Below are 17,986 nucleotides of genomic sequence, written 5' to 3'. Positions count from 1 at the left end.
AAAGGAAGAAATGATTTAATCTTGGTGGTGATCCGGATCACTGTTTGGATCCAGGAATTTTTTAAAGGATTCTTTAACATTGTGACACCGGGCCATTTTCAACATCTGTGCATGCAACTCTCAGGAAGAAATAGAGGACAAGCTTCCAACATGTTGTAAAATATATCAAAGACTGATCCAGGAATCATTCCAGATACTATGATCCAGAATATGAAAAAAATAGGGGGGCTTTGGAAATATCATCATAGGAAGAGAATAATTACAATATGGGGAGAACTGTGGCCCTTGGTGGAGGTTTGCACTCTCCCAGTGCTATGCTAGTATATGGTCTTAAATGTGTCAGTTTCGAATGTGCAAGTACTTCAAAATAGATACATAAACATGTGAAGCATCTATATTTACTACCGTCAACACTGTGTGATGCCGTGTTTTTCCTCTGTGCAGGTGTGTCACTTCAGGGGCAAGTACCATTCCCACTTCAGTGTGATGAAGTTCACATTAAATTGATAATGTGAATGACCGTAAAAAAAAAAAAAAAAAATCGGATTTGAGCTTGAAAACCTTCAGTGTGAACAAAGCCTGCAAACAACACAGCTAACACATTCAGATTACACCGGCGTTGGGACTGCCTCCATGTCACATCATAACTCCCATTCCAGCCCTGGATGCTCACAAAAGACATCAATGTAGAACAAAGCAGTCTCACCTCGAATGGGCTATGTGGAAAGGGCTTACAGATGACAGACAGAATAACAATGTGGGTTATACTGTAGATGTCACTACTTACTGTAAAAGTGGGGAGGAGCTTTGGTTAGGATTCTTAAAAGGCCATTAGCACACACATGTCAGAGGTGCAAAAAATGCTTTTAGGAAACCCAGCTAAGCAAACATGGAATTCTAGGCAGAATCTGTGTGGATGTTGAGGGGAATAAATGTGAGTATAAGGGAAGTGTAATAGTTACAGCATGAAAGATTTGGTTGTATAGGTCAGACATGACTGGAGATGAGAAGTCTGGAATGGAAAGTACTGGTCAGATTCCAGGAAGGTGTGAGGAAATACTTGAGGAAACTGTGACTTAGAGGGTTGTGGGGGGATTTCAAGAATTGCTCGGAAGAAGGCGTGTTCTTTTTCCAGATCAGTTTTTGGAGAAGTTCAGGACAGAAGACAAATGTGAGAGTCGGAGAATTGTGGCTGTTCCAGGAAAAAAAAAAAAAAAAAAGAAGGTCTGGGAGGATGTTGGCATGTTGGCGCGTGTGTCCACGTCCTGCTCCATCAGGCTATGGTGACGATGGAGAGCACTCCAGAGAGGCTGCAGAGAAAAGGAGAAAAAAAAAAAAACAGAATAAGAAGAACATTGGAAAACATTTCAGAACAAAACATGTATGAAAGGGGATGAAATGAGGGGGGTTGGAGAGGAGAGGAGGGGATGTATGGCCCTGCTGGAAAGAGAAAGACGCTGACAAAAATCTGAAAAGAAAAATAAAAGGAAAACAAGAGAGTAAAAAAAGAGAGAAACAATGACGACCATCGCAGGAGGAATTGGGAGGGAGGTTCCGAAATGAAACCAAGCAGAGAGACGTAAATGAGAAAGGAAATTAAGAAGTTGAGATCAAACAAGGAGAGGAAAAAAAAAAGGAGAGAAAGGGCCAAGATAACAAGCATGGGCACAGTGAGGCATAAAAATGGATCGGGGGGGGATGGAATTAGAAAAATAGAAGAGAGAGAGAGAGAGGGGGGGGGTAGATAAGAGAGACAGGATAAAAGAGAGAAAGAGGGAAAAGGGGGCTGAATAAAAAGAGGAGACGTAATTATAAAATGGCACGAGAAAATCAATGCAGAGGCCATCGTTGTGCTTGCAGGCGCCGTACAAAGAGGGTGGAACGCAGCAGTGTGTCCATCAAACGCTTCCACGCCAGCGCATGTCACAAAAGCACACACAAGCACTTCAAATGCAGACTGAAGACAACAAGAATGAGTCAAACAGATGAAGCGGAGAGAGACAAGTGACATTTAGAGCTCAATCGGAGCATGTGATGACAAGGCACAAAGATACATGCCAAGCCCATCCCTGACAACAGCTTGTGTGTGTGTGTGTGTGTGTGTGTGTGTGTGTGTGTGTGTGTGTGTGTGTGTGTGTGTGTGGATGAAGTGTCCAGTATTCCAGATTTCTGACTTTATGCCTTATTTCATTCAACTGTGGAGGCTGAATTTTAATGTAAATTCAACACGCAGCTAAAATTTTAAAACGTGGGAATACAAAAGAAGAAATATCAATGAACAATTAGTGAGTATGATGGAAACTTGCTAATACGAGTTCAAATGAAAAGGTCATGCAGAAATTTACATTCAAAGTATTCACCACACACTGATTCTCGGCCATTTGCTGTCACTGTTCTCATTTTAAAGCACTGCATATTCATTTAACAGCATTTGCTATCGTGCAGGAAAGCGATCGGTGCCACAAAGAAACCTGACAGTCTCCACAGACTGGAGAAGTGGACAATGAAATGCAGGGCTTTCACATCGAGGAGGAGAGTTTCCACACTCACACTTTCAGTTTTTCATGCTCAGTGTCAAGCACTGATCCTAAATACCCCACAGTGACAAGTCTCATGAAACTCGGTGACAAGTCTGTTTACAGAAACGACAGCAGAGATCATTTTATGTCACTTTTTCCTGCAGCTTCTGCCTGTATTAGCCAGGAAACAGGTGGCAAATATATTTTAAATGCCAAGACATTTGTATCTTCTAGTTAGTAAAACAGAGAGATTTTTTTTTTTTAATCGGATGAGGAATGAAATGTAACAGCAAACATCATATCCTTATGTAACTGCTAGCCAAGTTTGTCTTTAAATAAACTTGGCATAAAAAGTAAGAAGAACAGAGTCTGGTTTGTTATTTCCGGATGAGGATAATGATACCAGATTGTATGACACATCATTGGAAAGCCTGAGTAATCATCTTTACAACAAGGTACAACTTGTAAAGATGATGACTCTGGAATTAGCAACTCAGCTAAGCATATGGGTGGAGCCTTGAAATGTGCCAAACCTCATTACAATATTCCCCCGCTGATCTTCACTTTTGTTTTGATACTCAGGTTTCCAAGTCACAGGTGTACGACTGGCTTTCTGACTAGTAGACTGATAGACATGTCCAAATGAGTTTCCATTTCTCCAGAATCTGCGACCCAACTCCATCCTCCAGGACGATAACATTCAATTTACTATTAATAAAAAATGTTCACTAAATGATTGACCTACCTACAATAGGCTCATAGTTTAACTTTAAAAGGCTCAGGTAATGTGTTGGAACAATTTTCCTCTTTCTCAGTTTTATTAATATCTTCACCATCTACAAGTTAATGCGATCATCAGAATAGTTTATAATAACTCTGAGATCACAGAAGGATCCTAACTGCACATATCAATGCTTTTGTATTTTTGCTGGACAGATCTTATAGCAGCAAAATCCTATTCTTTGAAAACACTGTCAGCCAGAAGAACAAAGCAAGCGCATCTAAGTCCTAATTTGCTGTTGCACATCCAGACTTGGAGCGCAGCGGAGAGGTGCAAGGTGCAGCAGCACCTTAAGGTGTGCTTTGATTTAACAGGCTGCATGGCTCTGGTTGCACAAGCACGGAGAGGAGCGGTAGCAGTAGACGGAGATGACACCTTGAGTGACGCATGACAGGAACACAGGGACAAAGCGAATTTGATGATCTAAACATTTGAGTCCTCGTCTCTATCATCAGCCGATAGCGTCAAATTGAAATTATCATTCCAATTGGCAGCACTAAAGAGGGTCCATGTTTGGAACAAAGTTTGTCTGTATGTGTTATCCTCACGCAGTCGGTTATGTTTGAAGGTATGAGACCGAATCCGTGTGAATTACTCTGTGAAACAGCGCGTTAATAATAGATCAAACACCTTCTTTTTGGGACGGTAATGTGATGAGTGGGCATTGTAATTGGTTTGTTTAATAACTGGAGACGCACTGAGCCTTCTCTGCCTCTCATTCACACACTTGCACCAACACACAACAGAAACAAAATGATCATTTTCTGTCAGATGCTGAAGCAGACACAGACACACACACACACACACACACACACACACACACACACACACGTGACATAGTAATTCACATGCTGACTTGTTTCATTTAAATTTGGCAGATTATAGTCATTATGTTAAACAAAATGTTTTGCCCTTTTCTGTCCTTGACGTGTGACGCTGCGCGAGCTAAGCGGAGGAGCAGATTCTTTCAGCTAAAACTGCTTTTCAACGTTTTGGCTGAATTGTGAGACATTTTCAGACAGACGGTGTGAAGCAGCGTGGCTCTGATTATTTGGCATGCGGGGTTTTTTAAGGCAGCAGGAATCTCTTTGATCATCTGCAAATGCTTAAAAGTAACAAACTATCTTTGAAAATAAGACGCAGAGCGATGTTTATTATGCGTGTTGAGTGAGAAGAAGATGGAAAGAGGGTTCGTTTGCATGTGTCACAAGCAGACTAGAGAGGCGCAGTTGCACCAAAATAAATTGGAAATACAGTGTGTGTAACAGAAGTCTGCCTCTGGGCTAACTTCTACAGTCACCATCAGCTCAGAATAATGTGTGCACATGTATGGATGCATGTGTGTGTAAGTACGTGTGTGTGTGTGTGTGATGGAAAGAGTCAATGTAAACTACCCATGAAATTAAGATTCAAAGCAGGACTTTTTGTGTAAATGTGGCCGTTTGCGTCTGGGTGTGACAATGCAAACTATCCTTGAAATTAAGATGTAGATGAGAAGACGATCTGTGTGTGTGTGTGTGTGTGTGCGCGAGAGAGGAGCTTTGATTCTTCTCACCATCCTGTGAAGACGTAGAGAGGAGGGGATTTGAAGAATTTTTCAAACACACTGACAACTTGTCAAGGCCCTCCTACGACTGTAATGAATTTCACTCTTTTGTGGAGTGTGTGGTCCCACCGCACCGATAAGCTCTGGCACTAACACACCGAACCAGGTGTGTGTGTGTGCGTCTGACCTTAAGTGGTGTTTACTTATGTTTTAGCAAGAATATCTTCATGTTTGTCAAATTATTTTGATGATGAAATTTGCACATCTGTGTCTTTGCTTAAAACCAAGTGGAATCAAAAGGAGACAGGCGTGGGATAGGACTGAAATCCATGCTTAAAGAACAGGATTTTTTTTTTCCAAACTAAAGACAAAAATAAAGAAAACTGGAGAATTTTGTTTCTTAAAGTGTTTAAATTAACATCTAAAATGGTCATAATCCATCTTGGATCTGGCAGCAAATGCAGGACCAGGATGCAGGAGAGAGGCAGAAGCCCACTGTCTGCAGCAGCATTACATGTAAAGGAGGTTTAGACTTCTTCTCTTTGGTAACCCAAACAGATCCCTCCAGAAACTGCAGCTCCTCCAAAACTCTGCAGTCAGCATCATTACACGGACCCCTACCAATCACCACATCACCCTCCCCCCCCTTGCAACAACATCACCCATACAACACAGAATTAATTTCAACGTTCTCCTCAGAACAATCACAAAACTTTACAATCTGGCTGCATCACACCCGTCTGATCATCTGCACATCACTCCTCTTCTCTCCGGCTTCTTGTCCCTCCTGCCCGCCTCGTCACGATGGGGAGCAGAGCATTCTTCTACTCTCTGATTGCCGTATCAGAGACTCTCATCCACTCTTCAAATCACAACTCAAAACACACAGGTGGATCCAGATACACACTCACCATCTTAATGTTGTCATGTTGTACAAATGTTCTGTTTTGATTTGTGCTTTGTTGGTTTTAATGCTCATTTGTACCGTGTTCTTGCATGTTCTGAAAGACATTTAAAGAAAAAAAAAACATTACATAATAAATGAATAAATTAAATAAAATGGGGGGGTCATGAGGGTCCTGATTGTGTACTTTATCATAGGACAACAAAATTCAGCACACATGTATAACAACCCAAGACAAGCAAATAAGTCCATTAAGCACCTGTTTCCACCTGTGTCCACCATGCTTTTTTTTTTTATCACTTTAAGCTAATCATACTAGAGCGAACTCTTCTGAGGAGATTCATGTGATTGACTACAAATTCAGCAGGAAACTTTGTGTCAAGTTGGGGGTCAAAAATGATTCAAATCTTTAGAATGGAAGAGTATATTGTAGGGTGGTAAGAATCTTACCACCCTACAATATACTCTTAAAATACAAATAATACAAATAACAAACACCACAATATAGATAGAAAGATATAAAACTACGACTGCTAAAGCCCTTCAGAACAAGCACAGTTAAAACAAAGTTTTGTACATAATCAGCCAAAACAAAACAAGAGAAATAAAAAAAGATAAAGGGAGATAAATAATACAATAAAATAATTCTTCATTGTTTCAAAAACAGTTTATAAACAATAAGCACTTCTGTTTTTAATAAGAGATTAAAAACAAATACAACCAAAGTAAATAAATAACAAATAATACCAATAAATAAAACAAAACTACGGCATATGAAAGCAGAAATGGTCTCACACTGAGCTGAAAGCCAAAGAATAAAAATGGGTTTTAAATTTCATAATAAAAACCAGCATCTGCCATTTTATTTCTGAAAATCTCACACATTAAAAGTACATTAAAAAACACGAAAGGCGTGCGAGGTATTTTTATGGCAATAAAATGCTTGTTTCTGAACTTTACTTTAATGATTACCATGTCTACTATTTGGTTTCTAGAAGATTATGTCATTATTAAAAGGAAGGGGGTCATGGACTACAATCACATCTTATGTTTTTATGTAAGAGACCGTTATATATTTATTTATGTCAGGATTTGGGTAATGTTCCTGAAGGCAGGGATCCTCAATCCAGGTCCTCGAGGACCGGTGTCCTGCAGGTTTTCCAAGCATCCCAGCTGCAACACACCTGATTCAAATTAATGTGTATTTTGCAGATGTAAGCAGAGATGAGTCTGGTGTGTTTCAGCAGAAACACAAGGAAAACCTGCAGGACTCTGGGCCTTGAGGACCAGGATTGAGGATCCCTGCTTTTAGGTTTGGAGCTTCGTCTTCCAGCTCACGTTCAAAATAGGTCATCTTATCCTGCAACTTCAGCAAGCATGGCTGCTTCTTTTCCTGCCCTCACTTCAAAAACATAAACAACCGACAGGACGTCCCCCCCCCCCCCCCCCCTTTTGACACTCGTCTCTTTAAAGCAGCGCTCCTCATCAGTGCCACCCAGCAAGGTTACCGTAAGTAAATCGCTTTGTTTCGACGCAAATGAAAACCCAGATGTTCTCAAACTGCTTGGATTTTAGTTTTCTTACTTGTGTAAAGTCGGACTCGTTTGCTACTGTGCCTTCATCCGGCTCCACCTGCCAACACATTTGCTGACAAACATGCACAGTTGCACATGTGCCAACCTTACCTCTATGGTTTCGTGTCCTGCAGCTGCTCAGCAGGGGGCTATCAGATTCAACTCGGCAGCACTCTTCTTTTCTTTCTTTGTTTTTCTTGCGCTGCTCTATCATGCTCCTCCTGACACAAAGCTGCCATGGCCTTCAGGGCTTAAAGATATCAAAGCAAAACAGAAAAAAAGTAAAACAATAAAAATAACCCTCTCAGTTATGTCACAACGTGTGAGCCGACTCGCATATATTCATGTTTGTGTGCATGGCTGTGTGTGGCTGATTCACAATGTTAAACACAAAAGTACAATCTCCTTGTTTTGCTGCGATGGCATAACTGGTGTGAATTGCCAAACCCTCCAGCAACATCTTTGCTGTTTACAAAACACGACCGAACATCTTCACAAAGAACATGTGTTAACACCACACACAGCGCTGCTGAACAGCTGAACAGCCTCCTTTTTTTTTTTTTTTTTTTTTTTTTAAATTGAGATATCGAATGATCGTGTCAGCATTGTGAGAATCACTGATACCTATTTTTATTTTTTTTTTTCACACTTGGAGAATTATCACACAAAGTCAATACACCTGGCGAAGACACAACACGGCACAATAAATAAAGCAAACTACGCAGCTCTTTTGCACGACGCTGTTTGTTCAGATAAGGCTAAAATGGTAGAGAGATTAAGTTGCATTTGCAACAGCCTGGGCTGCTTGCCTTTGTTTTTAATCTTTGAGCTAAGCTGTGCTAACTGGCCACCCACTGTCGCTTTGATTTCATTATGCAGTTAGGAAATGACATCACTTTTCTCCGTAATATCACAGCAGATAGAGGAGTTTCCCGAGATTATGGACTGTTTAAACTTAATAGGTTGATGCTGCATCATGTTTTGCAAAAACCAACCCACTTAACCACCCAGGCAGGTATTTATTCCGTTTATATATGCAGTTCTAAAGGAATTTCACAGTTCTTGAGAGGCTGTCATGCCACGCTTTGGCAAAAATACATCAGCTGTCACCTCCAGACTTAAAGTACAGCAGTAAACATGTCTTCAGCTACTTCAAGGTGATATCATTGTTTTGCTATGTGGCAAATTCTGTCACCAGCATATGTTTATCAGCCTTTTTTTTTTTTAACTTAATGAAAACACACAACTTCATTAGATTGTACAATATTGCTGCTAAATACCTGGTGAAGATGAGGATTAAATAAAGCCTTATTCATGTTAGCAAAACAGCATGATCTGTTGTTAAATAAATAGCATTTGCATACTTCTCACAAACGGTTTGTTCATTTAGGATTCCCATTTGCTTTTGCATTGCAGGAGCTATTCTTCCTGGGGTCCATACAGTTTACATGGAGATGATGCAAAAAATATACATTCACACGACTCATCACAATACACACACATACATATTACTTATTATATTACATATTATATTCCATATTATATCTATCTCTATCTCTATAGATCTCTCTCTATATCTATCTACATCCATCTCTCTCTCTCATATCTATATATATATATATATATATTTATATCTATATCTATATATATATTTATATCTATATCTATATCTATATATATATATATATATGTATGTATATATATATATATGTATATATATATATATATATATATATATGTATATATATATATATATATATATATATATACATATATATATATATATATATACATATATATATATATATATATATATATATATATATATGTATATATATATAGATCTCTCTCTATATCTATCTACATCCATCTCTCTCTCTCATATCTATATATATATATATATATATTTATATCTATATCTATATATATATTTATATCTATATCTATATCTATATATATATATATATATGTATGTATATATATATATATGTATATATATATATATATATATATATATGTATATATATATATATATATATATATATATATACATATATATATATATATATATACATATATATATATATATATATATATATATATATATATATATATATATATATATATATATATATGTATATATATATATATATATATATATATATATAATATATCCCGTGAGGCAGATTGGACCATCTGATGGACCAGCTTTGGTTCTCTATGTTTTTTGTTTTCTCCAATAACATTAAACTATTTAATCAAATCCATATAACTATTAATCACATCAGGAAGCAAGAAACTAAAGCAGAATAAACTGAAGACAGGTGACTAAGAAAACTGTGAACCTGGACTCTGCTGACCCGGTTTCTGCTGATGCAAATAAAAACTTAAGGAATGGGACACAGTTGAGAGGTTGGCCACACCGTCATTAACCTTGAAAAACCTCGGCCTGCGCCGGTGATTAACAATTCCTCATTATATGCTATTAAACAGCACCAGAGGAGGGTCTCTGTTCACATACCAAAACAACACAATACAGTCACACACAGGGAACTGCAGCTTCTCAGAGAAACTCTCTCCGGCCTCGACAACCCACAGGGATCAGACCTTCGCATTACGCATTGGCCAAGGAAGATTTGATGGTAAACTGAAGAATGACCCTCCGTGGCAAAATATCCTCCAACTGCTGCTTCTTTGTGCGCTACTTACATGTTTCCCCTCCCTGTGTTGTTCAAAGGTCTGTTATTGTTTATTACAATAGAACTTGTTGGAGTCCCTGCAGAGGCCTCGGTGATAAGCAAAATACTCTGACACAGAAAAGCGGCTTTTACCATATGAAAGGCAGGAAGAGAAAAGAAAGAGAAAAAAAAAAGCAGAGAAAAACTGGAAACGTATCAAGTGAGAGAAGATAGAGGTGCAGGGACGGGGCAGAAATGTGGGGAGTGGAGGGTGTATTGCGTGTGTGCTTGAGAGGGATGAGAAAGTGTGGCAGGCGGGAAGAGAAGATAAAGGCAGAGCTGTATTCCCTGATGTGGCTTCTGTGCTCTTTGCAGCTCCTGCTCCAAGGATTACTGCATTTACACTTCAGCTTAAAAATAGCCCCCGTGATAATTTATTTAGCTGGAGCACGCCATCCCGCATTGTGTTCCCAGAGAATACTTTTTCCTCTGCCTGAATCTTTGTAGAATTCCTGCCCTCTATTTTTCTCATTATAATTTGGAAGATATTTTCTGTTTTATTCTGTTTTTATTATTATGTATTCTGTCAAATTCCTTAAGAAAGTCACAGTATTTTAATGCCGGGGCTGGATACAAACTGCAACTGATTATTCTTCTGGTACAATCTCATTAGTACAGCAAAGTTGGCCACATCAACTTTTGATACTCTTTGATTCAGTGCAGTGAATTACATGAACAATAATCCAATATTTTCCTTTTATTTACAACTTACTAGTTTAGTTTACTGCTTCTGTTTATAATATTTCCATGCAGGAGGCCTGAAGGCGTACAGTTGGCTCAGGACAACATGATTATTGTTTGCCGACAATGTGGTTCTGTTCGCCTCCTGTTGGGTCCTACGTCGTTCACGAGGGTTTGCAGCAGAATATAAAGCAACCAGAATGAGAATTAATGCCTCAAAAACTGAAGCTGGAAAAGTCTAAGCTGTCTGTTTACGAGGTGACGTTTTAAGTGTTAAACATCATCAGTTAACATCATCAGTTTTAACAATCCAACATCCGTAAAGTCCCCCCCAACTCTGAGCATACTTTGTACTTTATTCTTACAGCGGCAGTGGGAGCTAAATCATCATCTGATGCAGCAGAATGTAGTACTTAACAATGACTCCTTTAATAAAATAGGCATAGCTAAGCAAACTAATTTGGCTAATTAGATTAATGTGTGAATTTTTGCTTAATATAAGAGATGAAGTTCCTACATGCATTTAATTTCTACTGCATTGATCAATTCTCAGCCTGTAAACTGTGCATGGGTTTCATTATTTTCATATATTCTAAATACAATGTTTTTAGTCCAATTTGACATAAATTTATGGGTAGCCAACAGTTTCTCTTTGTTTCTGAGGACCATATTCACATCACATTTTGATGTGCAGTTCTTTCAAAAACACTTCATGGAGCATAACCAGAGCCACCAGACAAGAGTGAAATCAGCATTACACAGTCCTGATTGCAGGACAAGCTTCCAGGCCAATGATGCGCTGCCCAAATGAGAAAAGAGAGACTATTATCTCAGTGCTCTCCAATTTGCCCTTGGGATATGTTTTCTGAATGTACCGTGAGCACACTTAAATGGAAAGATCTCCCACAAGTTACTAAGATGATTCCGCAGCCTGAGACGCAAACAGGCCATGTTCAAAGTCAATAGCACTTAAACGTAAGATATGAGAGGCCTTCAAATAGCGCAGACAAAAAGACTTGGTTGCTATTTTGGAGCAGAGAAAGTGCTCCAGTAGCTGAGGTTAAAGGAGAACATCCGTCATCGTGGTACAGCAAATCTCATTTTCTGCGGAAATGTGATGACTCAACAAAGGCAGGACAGCGGTGATGTACATGGTGGGTGTGGGGAAGTGGAGTTCACAATGAGGAAAAGATCACAATGCTTCCCACTCAGCATTTTCTATCTTCTGTCTATCACTGTCTCACCTTCTGTGTCTCTCATAGCAGAAACCTTGAGAGCTGTCTGTGAATGATGATGCCCTCACCTCAGCCATCTTGGCTCAGAAGTACTGACAACACTTATTTCCTTTTGTCAGTGTAGTAATGGGATACTATCTCTCTCTCTCTCTATTAAAGTCTTCCAAATGATGGGAGGCCAGTGGTGAGAAGATGGTGCTGTAAAACAATTCCTCACAAAACTAAAGTAGAAAACCTGCTTTTCTGCTGTAACGCAGTCATGCAGTGGTGGAAGAAACTCGAATGTCTTGGTGAAACTGATTACTAGCTCATCTCTGCTGGGTTTGTTATTGTTGTCATATCAGAAAGTTCTCTATTTTTGTACAGCACATCTATGTCATGTGAATAAGAAACCCAGTTTGAATGTTTTACATATCTGAAAATAACAAAACAAAACAAAGTAGACTTCACCAGGTCTTAAAATCAGGTGAAAAACACATAATATACTAAACTGTTATTATTTATTTAACAAAATTAGATGAAAATACAGAAGCTGTGTGTACTTTGGCACACTTGCTTTAGTTTATGTCCCCTTGTATGCTTTTGATCATTAACACCATTTATTTTTTAAGATTACACCATAACATTTCAGTGAGGCTGACTTTGGAGCATAGCAACACCTTGAAACACTTACTTTTTAGCCATTCTGTTTTCAACTATTTAGGAAAATTGAGTCTGGGATATCACTTTTTACATTATTACAATTCTTCGGAAAAAAAAATGTCTCCCTGCTTTTAAACAAGTACACAAGCAAGCACCTGTTTAGCTATCCATGCTAATGTTTGTAGCTTGCATGCAGTTCAGTGGATTCAGTCAAGGGTCAGTCGAACCAGATGCACCTAGAGGATTTTAGTTTTTTTTTTAGCATTATTTATGTTCAAACTTCGTCAAAGGAAACAGTGGAATTGTTTGTGTGAACTTTTTACATCTAGAAGTAAACAAAGGACTCAGAAATTATGCTAACTTGCTCAAGTCGACGTGATGGATACTGCTGGTGCAAAAAGAGGCAAGGGGAGTAATTCAAGCTTTTATAATGTCCACAGTTGGATGGACTGCCACTTTACAAAACAATGAGAATGACATCTACGCAGTCTGCTAAAAACCATAACCCAAGATATCGTCTTTGTGTTTCCCTGAATTTCCATTTCATCTGACTCTTGCATTTGTTCTGTTCCTGAAGGCGCCATTGTCACTGATAACTACATTATCCTCCTTCACTCTGTGACATTCGAAAGAAACAGCCTTCAGCATTTAGATGCAGTCATCAGAGGTGTGCTTTTGAAAATATACATTCTCTTCTCAATTTTGTCAGTATATGAGATTAATTAAAGATATGAAGACGCTCTCGCATTTTCCTTTGTGAAAACGCTTTATATTCTGTAGACATAAATCTGATTGGAAGTTCAATAAAGCGTTCCTTTCAGCAACATATCCAATCACAAAGAAAATTTCATTTTCCCCTCCACTGAAAACTTTTGGAAGCACTTTAATTCCCCTCGAGTGGCTCTGGGGTTTCAAGTTTAAACTAATTTGCTTGTCTGGTAATTAAATAAGAAATCAATTTGACAAACAATTAGTTCCTCTGGTGTATGTAAGCTTGTAGCAGGAAAGTGTGAAAGGGCTCGTGTGTTTGCGTACAACATATTTTTGTGACAAAAGGAACAATCTCTAGATTATTACTTTGAAAAGCTGACATTCACATTTTAAGTTGTTAAAGTCTGTGCAAAGAACTTTGTAATCAGTTTGATTAGTTTAGTCAGTCCCATTAAAAGGATGTTTTAAACACTACATAGTCCAAAACTTTAAACTTTCATTAACTATTCTGCAAAAAATATTTTAGAAATATCTTGTGTTTACCTTCTCATTTGGCAGTGACTAGTCTCTAATACTTTAATCAGTTCCTTAAAGCTTTGCTGCTTTGAAGCAAACCACCTGAAGTGATTGTGTATTCTGTGTGCAACACCTGCCCCAGCTTACTCTGTAGCATTAAACATATATGTAGCAGCTGGAGGTCTGAATACATCACCAAACTCCTGGTTTTCCCTGCGGGACCATACCTGCCACTGCGACACCTCATCGCCCTTGAGCTAGGCACCTTAACCTCAGCACAGAACACAACCGAGAATGGAACGCGTCAAGACAGCTGTGTAAATGCATTTAATATTAGTGTCATGGTGTGTCGGTCCCAGCGGGCACCAAGGAGCATCGGCAAGCAATAGAGTGGGAATGTGATGAATATTAATCATCATATGTGCTTCAAATCTGTGGAGGAATGGGAGAAAGTTGCAAAGTAACACCTGGGGGAATCTACTATTCTTATTAGCTATCAATACAGGCATACCTGCTGCATTAAGACTGTGTGTCCCAGCATGCCCTCCAGACACACGCCAGTGCTTAGAGCTTTTCTATATGTGTGCATGTGTGTCCATATTTTATGCATATTGGACCTTGTGTGAAAATAGCACTCCTCCTGTGTAACCTCTCTTGGGTAAATCTCCTCACAGCACACACACACACACATACACACACACACATATCTCTAGATAACACTCCCCTGCCTACCTGTAGGTTTATAATACGTCTGGGTCAACAGACACTGGGAGCACAGAAGGAGGTGAATGTGAAGCAGATAGTGTCTTTTCTTCACTGCGGGTAAGCATCGGTGATGCTTCTGTTGCATTAGACACGGCTGGTGAATGGTGATAGTTGAACCAAAACTTTTTTAAGATTTTTGACATACCTGAGATATGAGCAGATACTTTAATAACATTTCTGAGAGTTGCTCCTCTGGGAGTACTGTGATGTAGCTCTTGTTTTTCAATTAAGAGATAGTATATAACAGTAAATCCAACAACTACAGGAAGGTCAGCTCCCACAGGCCTGTAGTATACTAGCATATGAGGATTTAGAGAGGGAAAAAAAAGAGTTTCAAATCACAAGTTCAAAGGTTGTGATATAAATGAAGATGTCATCTTCTCAAACAACAAGGCAGTAAATACATTGTCACAAAAAGGAGTACATGAGTACATTTATGTCACCCAGGGTACAAACTGGACTAATGCATCCAATAGGGCTCACAAAGGAACCCATCTGATGTCCTAAAACGTATCCGTAAATATTTGTCCTGTTTCTTCTTGCATTTAGGGTGCAGCATATGTGTTAGAAAAAACGGGAAAAAAAAAGAAAAAAAAAAAAAAGAAGAAACTAGTTAAACAAGCTGTACTCACAGATGATAAGTCTATACTGGCTTACTTAAAAGTGCAATTTTTAAAATATATTTTAATGACTTATTATTTTATTATCCATTTTATTCACTTTTTTATGCCTTTTTCCTGTTTTAAAATTATTGTATCTAAATGGCAGGGAAATGCTATGTCATTTTTCTCATGTACAATTATACCAAAAAGAAAAAAATGACAGTTAATGAATGTTGATTCATGCACATCCCAAAACACATTTCATTTCATGGCTACATAGTTGTGCATTCATTAAAATGAAAGAAGAAAAGAAAATGTTTACATGTAAATTTATATTTGTGCAACTGATTCCTTTTTAGGTAACCGATTTAAAAGATGCTTAACATTTAAAAAAAAAAAAAAAAAAAAAAAAGTGTCATATTATTCTAATTTTTAACGGAGGAAGAGTGCTCTTATGGTTGTCAGGAGGTTGCTGGCTTGAGCCCAGGCTTCCCCATCCCCGTCATTTTGAAGTTTCTTTGGGCAAGACATTGGACTCCACATTGTTTCTGATGTGTTATTGGCATTATAAATGTATGTGTGAAAAAGAAAATGCATAACCCTAATTTTGGGCTGTGATGAGACACATTTTCTATTTTTAAATTGAGGTACAAGAGGTACTGGTCTTTACAAGTTACAAAGTCCAAAAAAAAAGAAAAAAATATTACGACAGGGTACAACAGCAGCATCTCTCAGGATACCAGTGTGACCAGACTTTGTATTAATAAGTTACAATCTGACTTGTTACAATACTTTTCTTCGGTGGTGTGTCAATACACAAAACAGAAAGGGTTGTCAATCTGTCAACAAAGTTTATTAAAAAAGAAGGGAACCAAAGCAGTGACATATTTATGTGTGTGATTACATTTCAGTTGGTGAGGAAAAAGTCAGAACCTGGCAACTGGTTTTATGCTTGTGAAAAAGAAATGACTGGACCTACAATAAACTGCTTGCTATGTATATTATGTCACCTGACATCTTTCAGGTTTTTCAGACAGAAGGATAAAGCAACATAAGTCCTCCAGCAGAAGAAAAGTGTCACTGGCATCCTCCATACTGAGAGAGCTTTGTTTAATAAAAGATATAGACATGCTGCATGCTCAATAACATTGATTTTCTTCTACCTCTTAACTGAGACCAGGTCTACAGGGGCAACAGTTTGAGCAAAGATCACTAGAACTCACACTGTCCAGGTATCGGCTCTTGCTTTGTTCAAGGAGACACCAAGGTTTTTCCAACAAGGTTTTATTCTAAGGAGTCCCTCTCGTAAAACCTGTCAGAAACACCCCTCTTAGAAGACATCTGGTGGGCATCTTATGGCTGAACCATCTGAATTGGCTGGTTTTGATTTGGAGGAGCCATGACTCTACCTGTTCTCTGAAACCTCCCAAATTATCAAACTCCTCATCCTGTCCCAAAGTGAAGCAAATAATTTTAGCCACTTTTTTTATCTCATGATTTCTGCCACCACCCACATTTTGCGATCTTAGGTGAGGGTTGGAGCATTGCTGAGTGGCAAACTGACAGCTTTGACTTTTGGTCCAGCTGGTACCCCATCTGTCACCACTGAACCTCCCCCACTCTGCCTGTCAATCTTTCACTCTGTTAAACCACTTCACATAAAAAAAAAGATCCAAATATAACCAGAACGCTGCAAGCAGCTTTGAAGACCCTCGCACCTATGGCGGCGCTCGGCCTATTGGTACCGCCTCCCCTTGCGACCTCCCCCAATGTTTCTCTCACCCTAACCTGCCACCAGACTGCACATCAGGTCATTAAGGCTTCCTGTTGACTTTCTCCATGATGTTAAGAGGATTTTTTTGTTTGTCCTGGTTTGTAGAACATGTGTATCAATTTTCATGGAGATTGACGACATGCAGGGGCAGGGCACCAAAAATAGGTGCCCGAACTGCCACGAGCACACAAAATATTAAATGTTGCCTACAAAATTTGGTGAGTTTTCGAGCATGTTTAGAACCCCAAAAATGCAATTTCTGTTTCCGAGGAATAATAGTAGTAAGTATTATATAAGTAATATTAAGTAATAAAAATAAAAAATGCTTCCATTTCACCGCAGTGCCTTCGGTGATCGGGCGTAATTAAACTCCTACACTTTACGCAGCAACTGTTTCCCAACCTGTAGAAGGGGAATTGATGTTTTCCATGTTATAGACCATGATCCCAAACTTATTAATGCTCATTCTCCATTTAGGCCTGGAATGGACCACAGTGCTTGCAGAAGGTCTCCACTCTTGCCCTTGGCTATGTCTACAACAGTTTGAGTTGTTTACACTATGATATTAAGACGGTAAAACCAAAAAGTTTGGTTGCATTCTGGCCTCTTAAGAACAGTACCAGCCAAAAGTTTGGACACACTTTCCTATTGATTTTAATGGGAAAGTGTGACTGGTATTGTGCATGGCTACAGCGTTTTGGATGGATGAAACTGCAAACAGCCTCCAGAGTGAAATTTTCTTGCAATAGAAGGCGAGTCCGGCCTGTGAAAACTGGAATCAGAATATTTTGATGACGGTGATTTCTTTCACTAAGACCCTGTTAACCTACAACAATGGCGGACCTCTGTGTCATGTTTGTGCAGCTGCACATTTTTAATTCATTTGGTCTGTGGAAGCAAAACCTGTGAGAACATTTATCCAGATTACATGTGATATATACATATATACATATATATATATATATATATATATATATATATATATATATATACACACA

The 17,986-nt window shown here is 38.6% G+C and overlaps 1 protein-coding gene across 1 annotated transcript in view; it reads right to left on the bottom strand.

Annotated features, from left to right (window-relative positions):
* Positions 1-1,094: 1,094 nt before the first annotated feature.
* The window catches only part of samd12 (sterile alpha motif domain containing 12), a gene marked incomplete at its 5' end in the record, with an annotated part of 115,436 nt that continues 98,544 nt past the window's right edge, over positions 1,095-17,986 (bottom strand). Inside the window, one exon of the mRNA XM_079259127.1 lies at positions 1,095-1,310. Within this exon, the coding sequence (XP_079115253.1) occupies positions 1,279-1,310 (32 nt within the window). The 3' untranslated portion in view covers positions 1,095-1,278. The remainder of the gene's footprint in view (positions 1,311-17,986) is intronic.

This window comes from Telmatherina bonti (genome assembly GCF_933228915.1).
Source record: "Telmatherina bonti genome assembly, chromosome: 19".
In the NCBI taxonomy this organism is placed as follows: domain Eukaryota; kingdom Metazoa; phylum Chordata; class Actinopteri; order Atheriniformes; family Telmatherinidae; genus Telmatherina; species Telmatherina bonti.
Note: the sequence above shows the minus strand (reverse complement) of the source record. Positions and strands in the feature narration are given on the sequence as shown.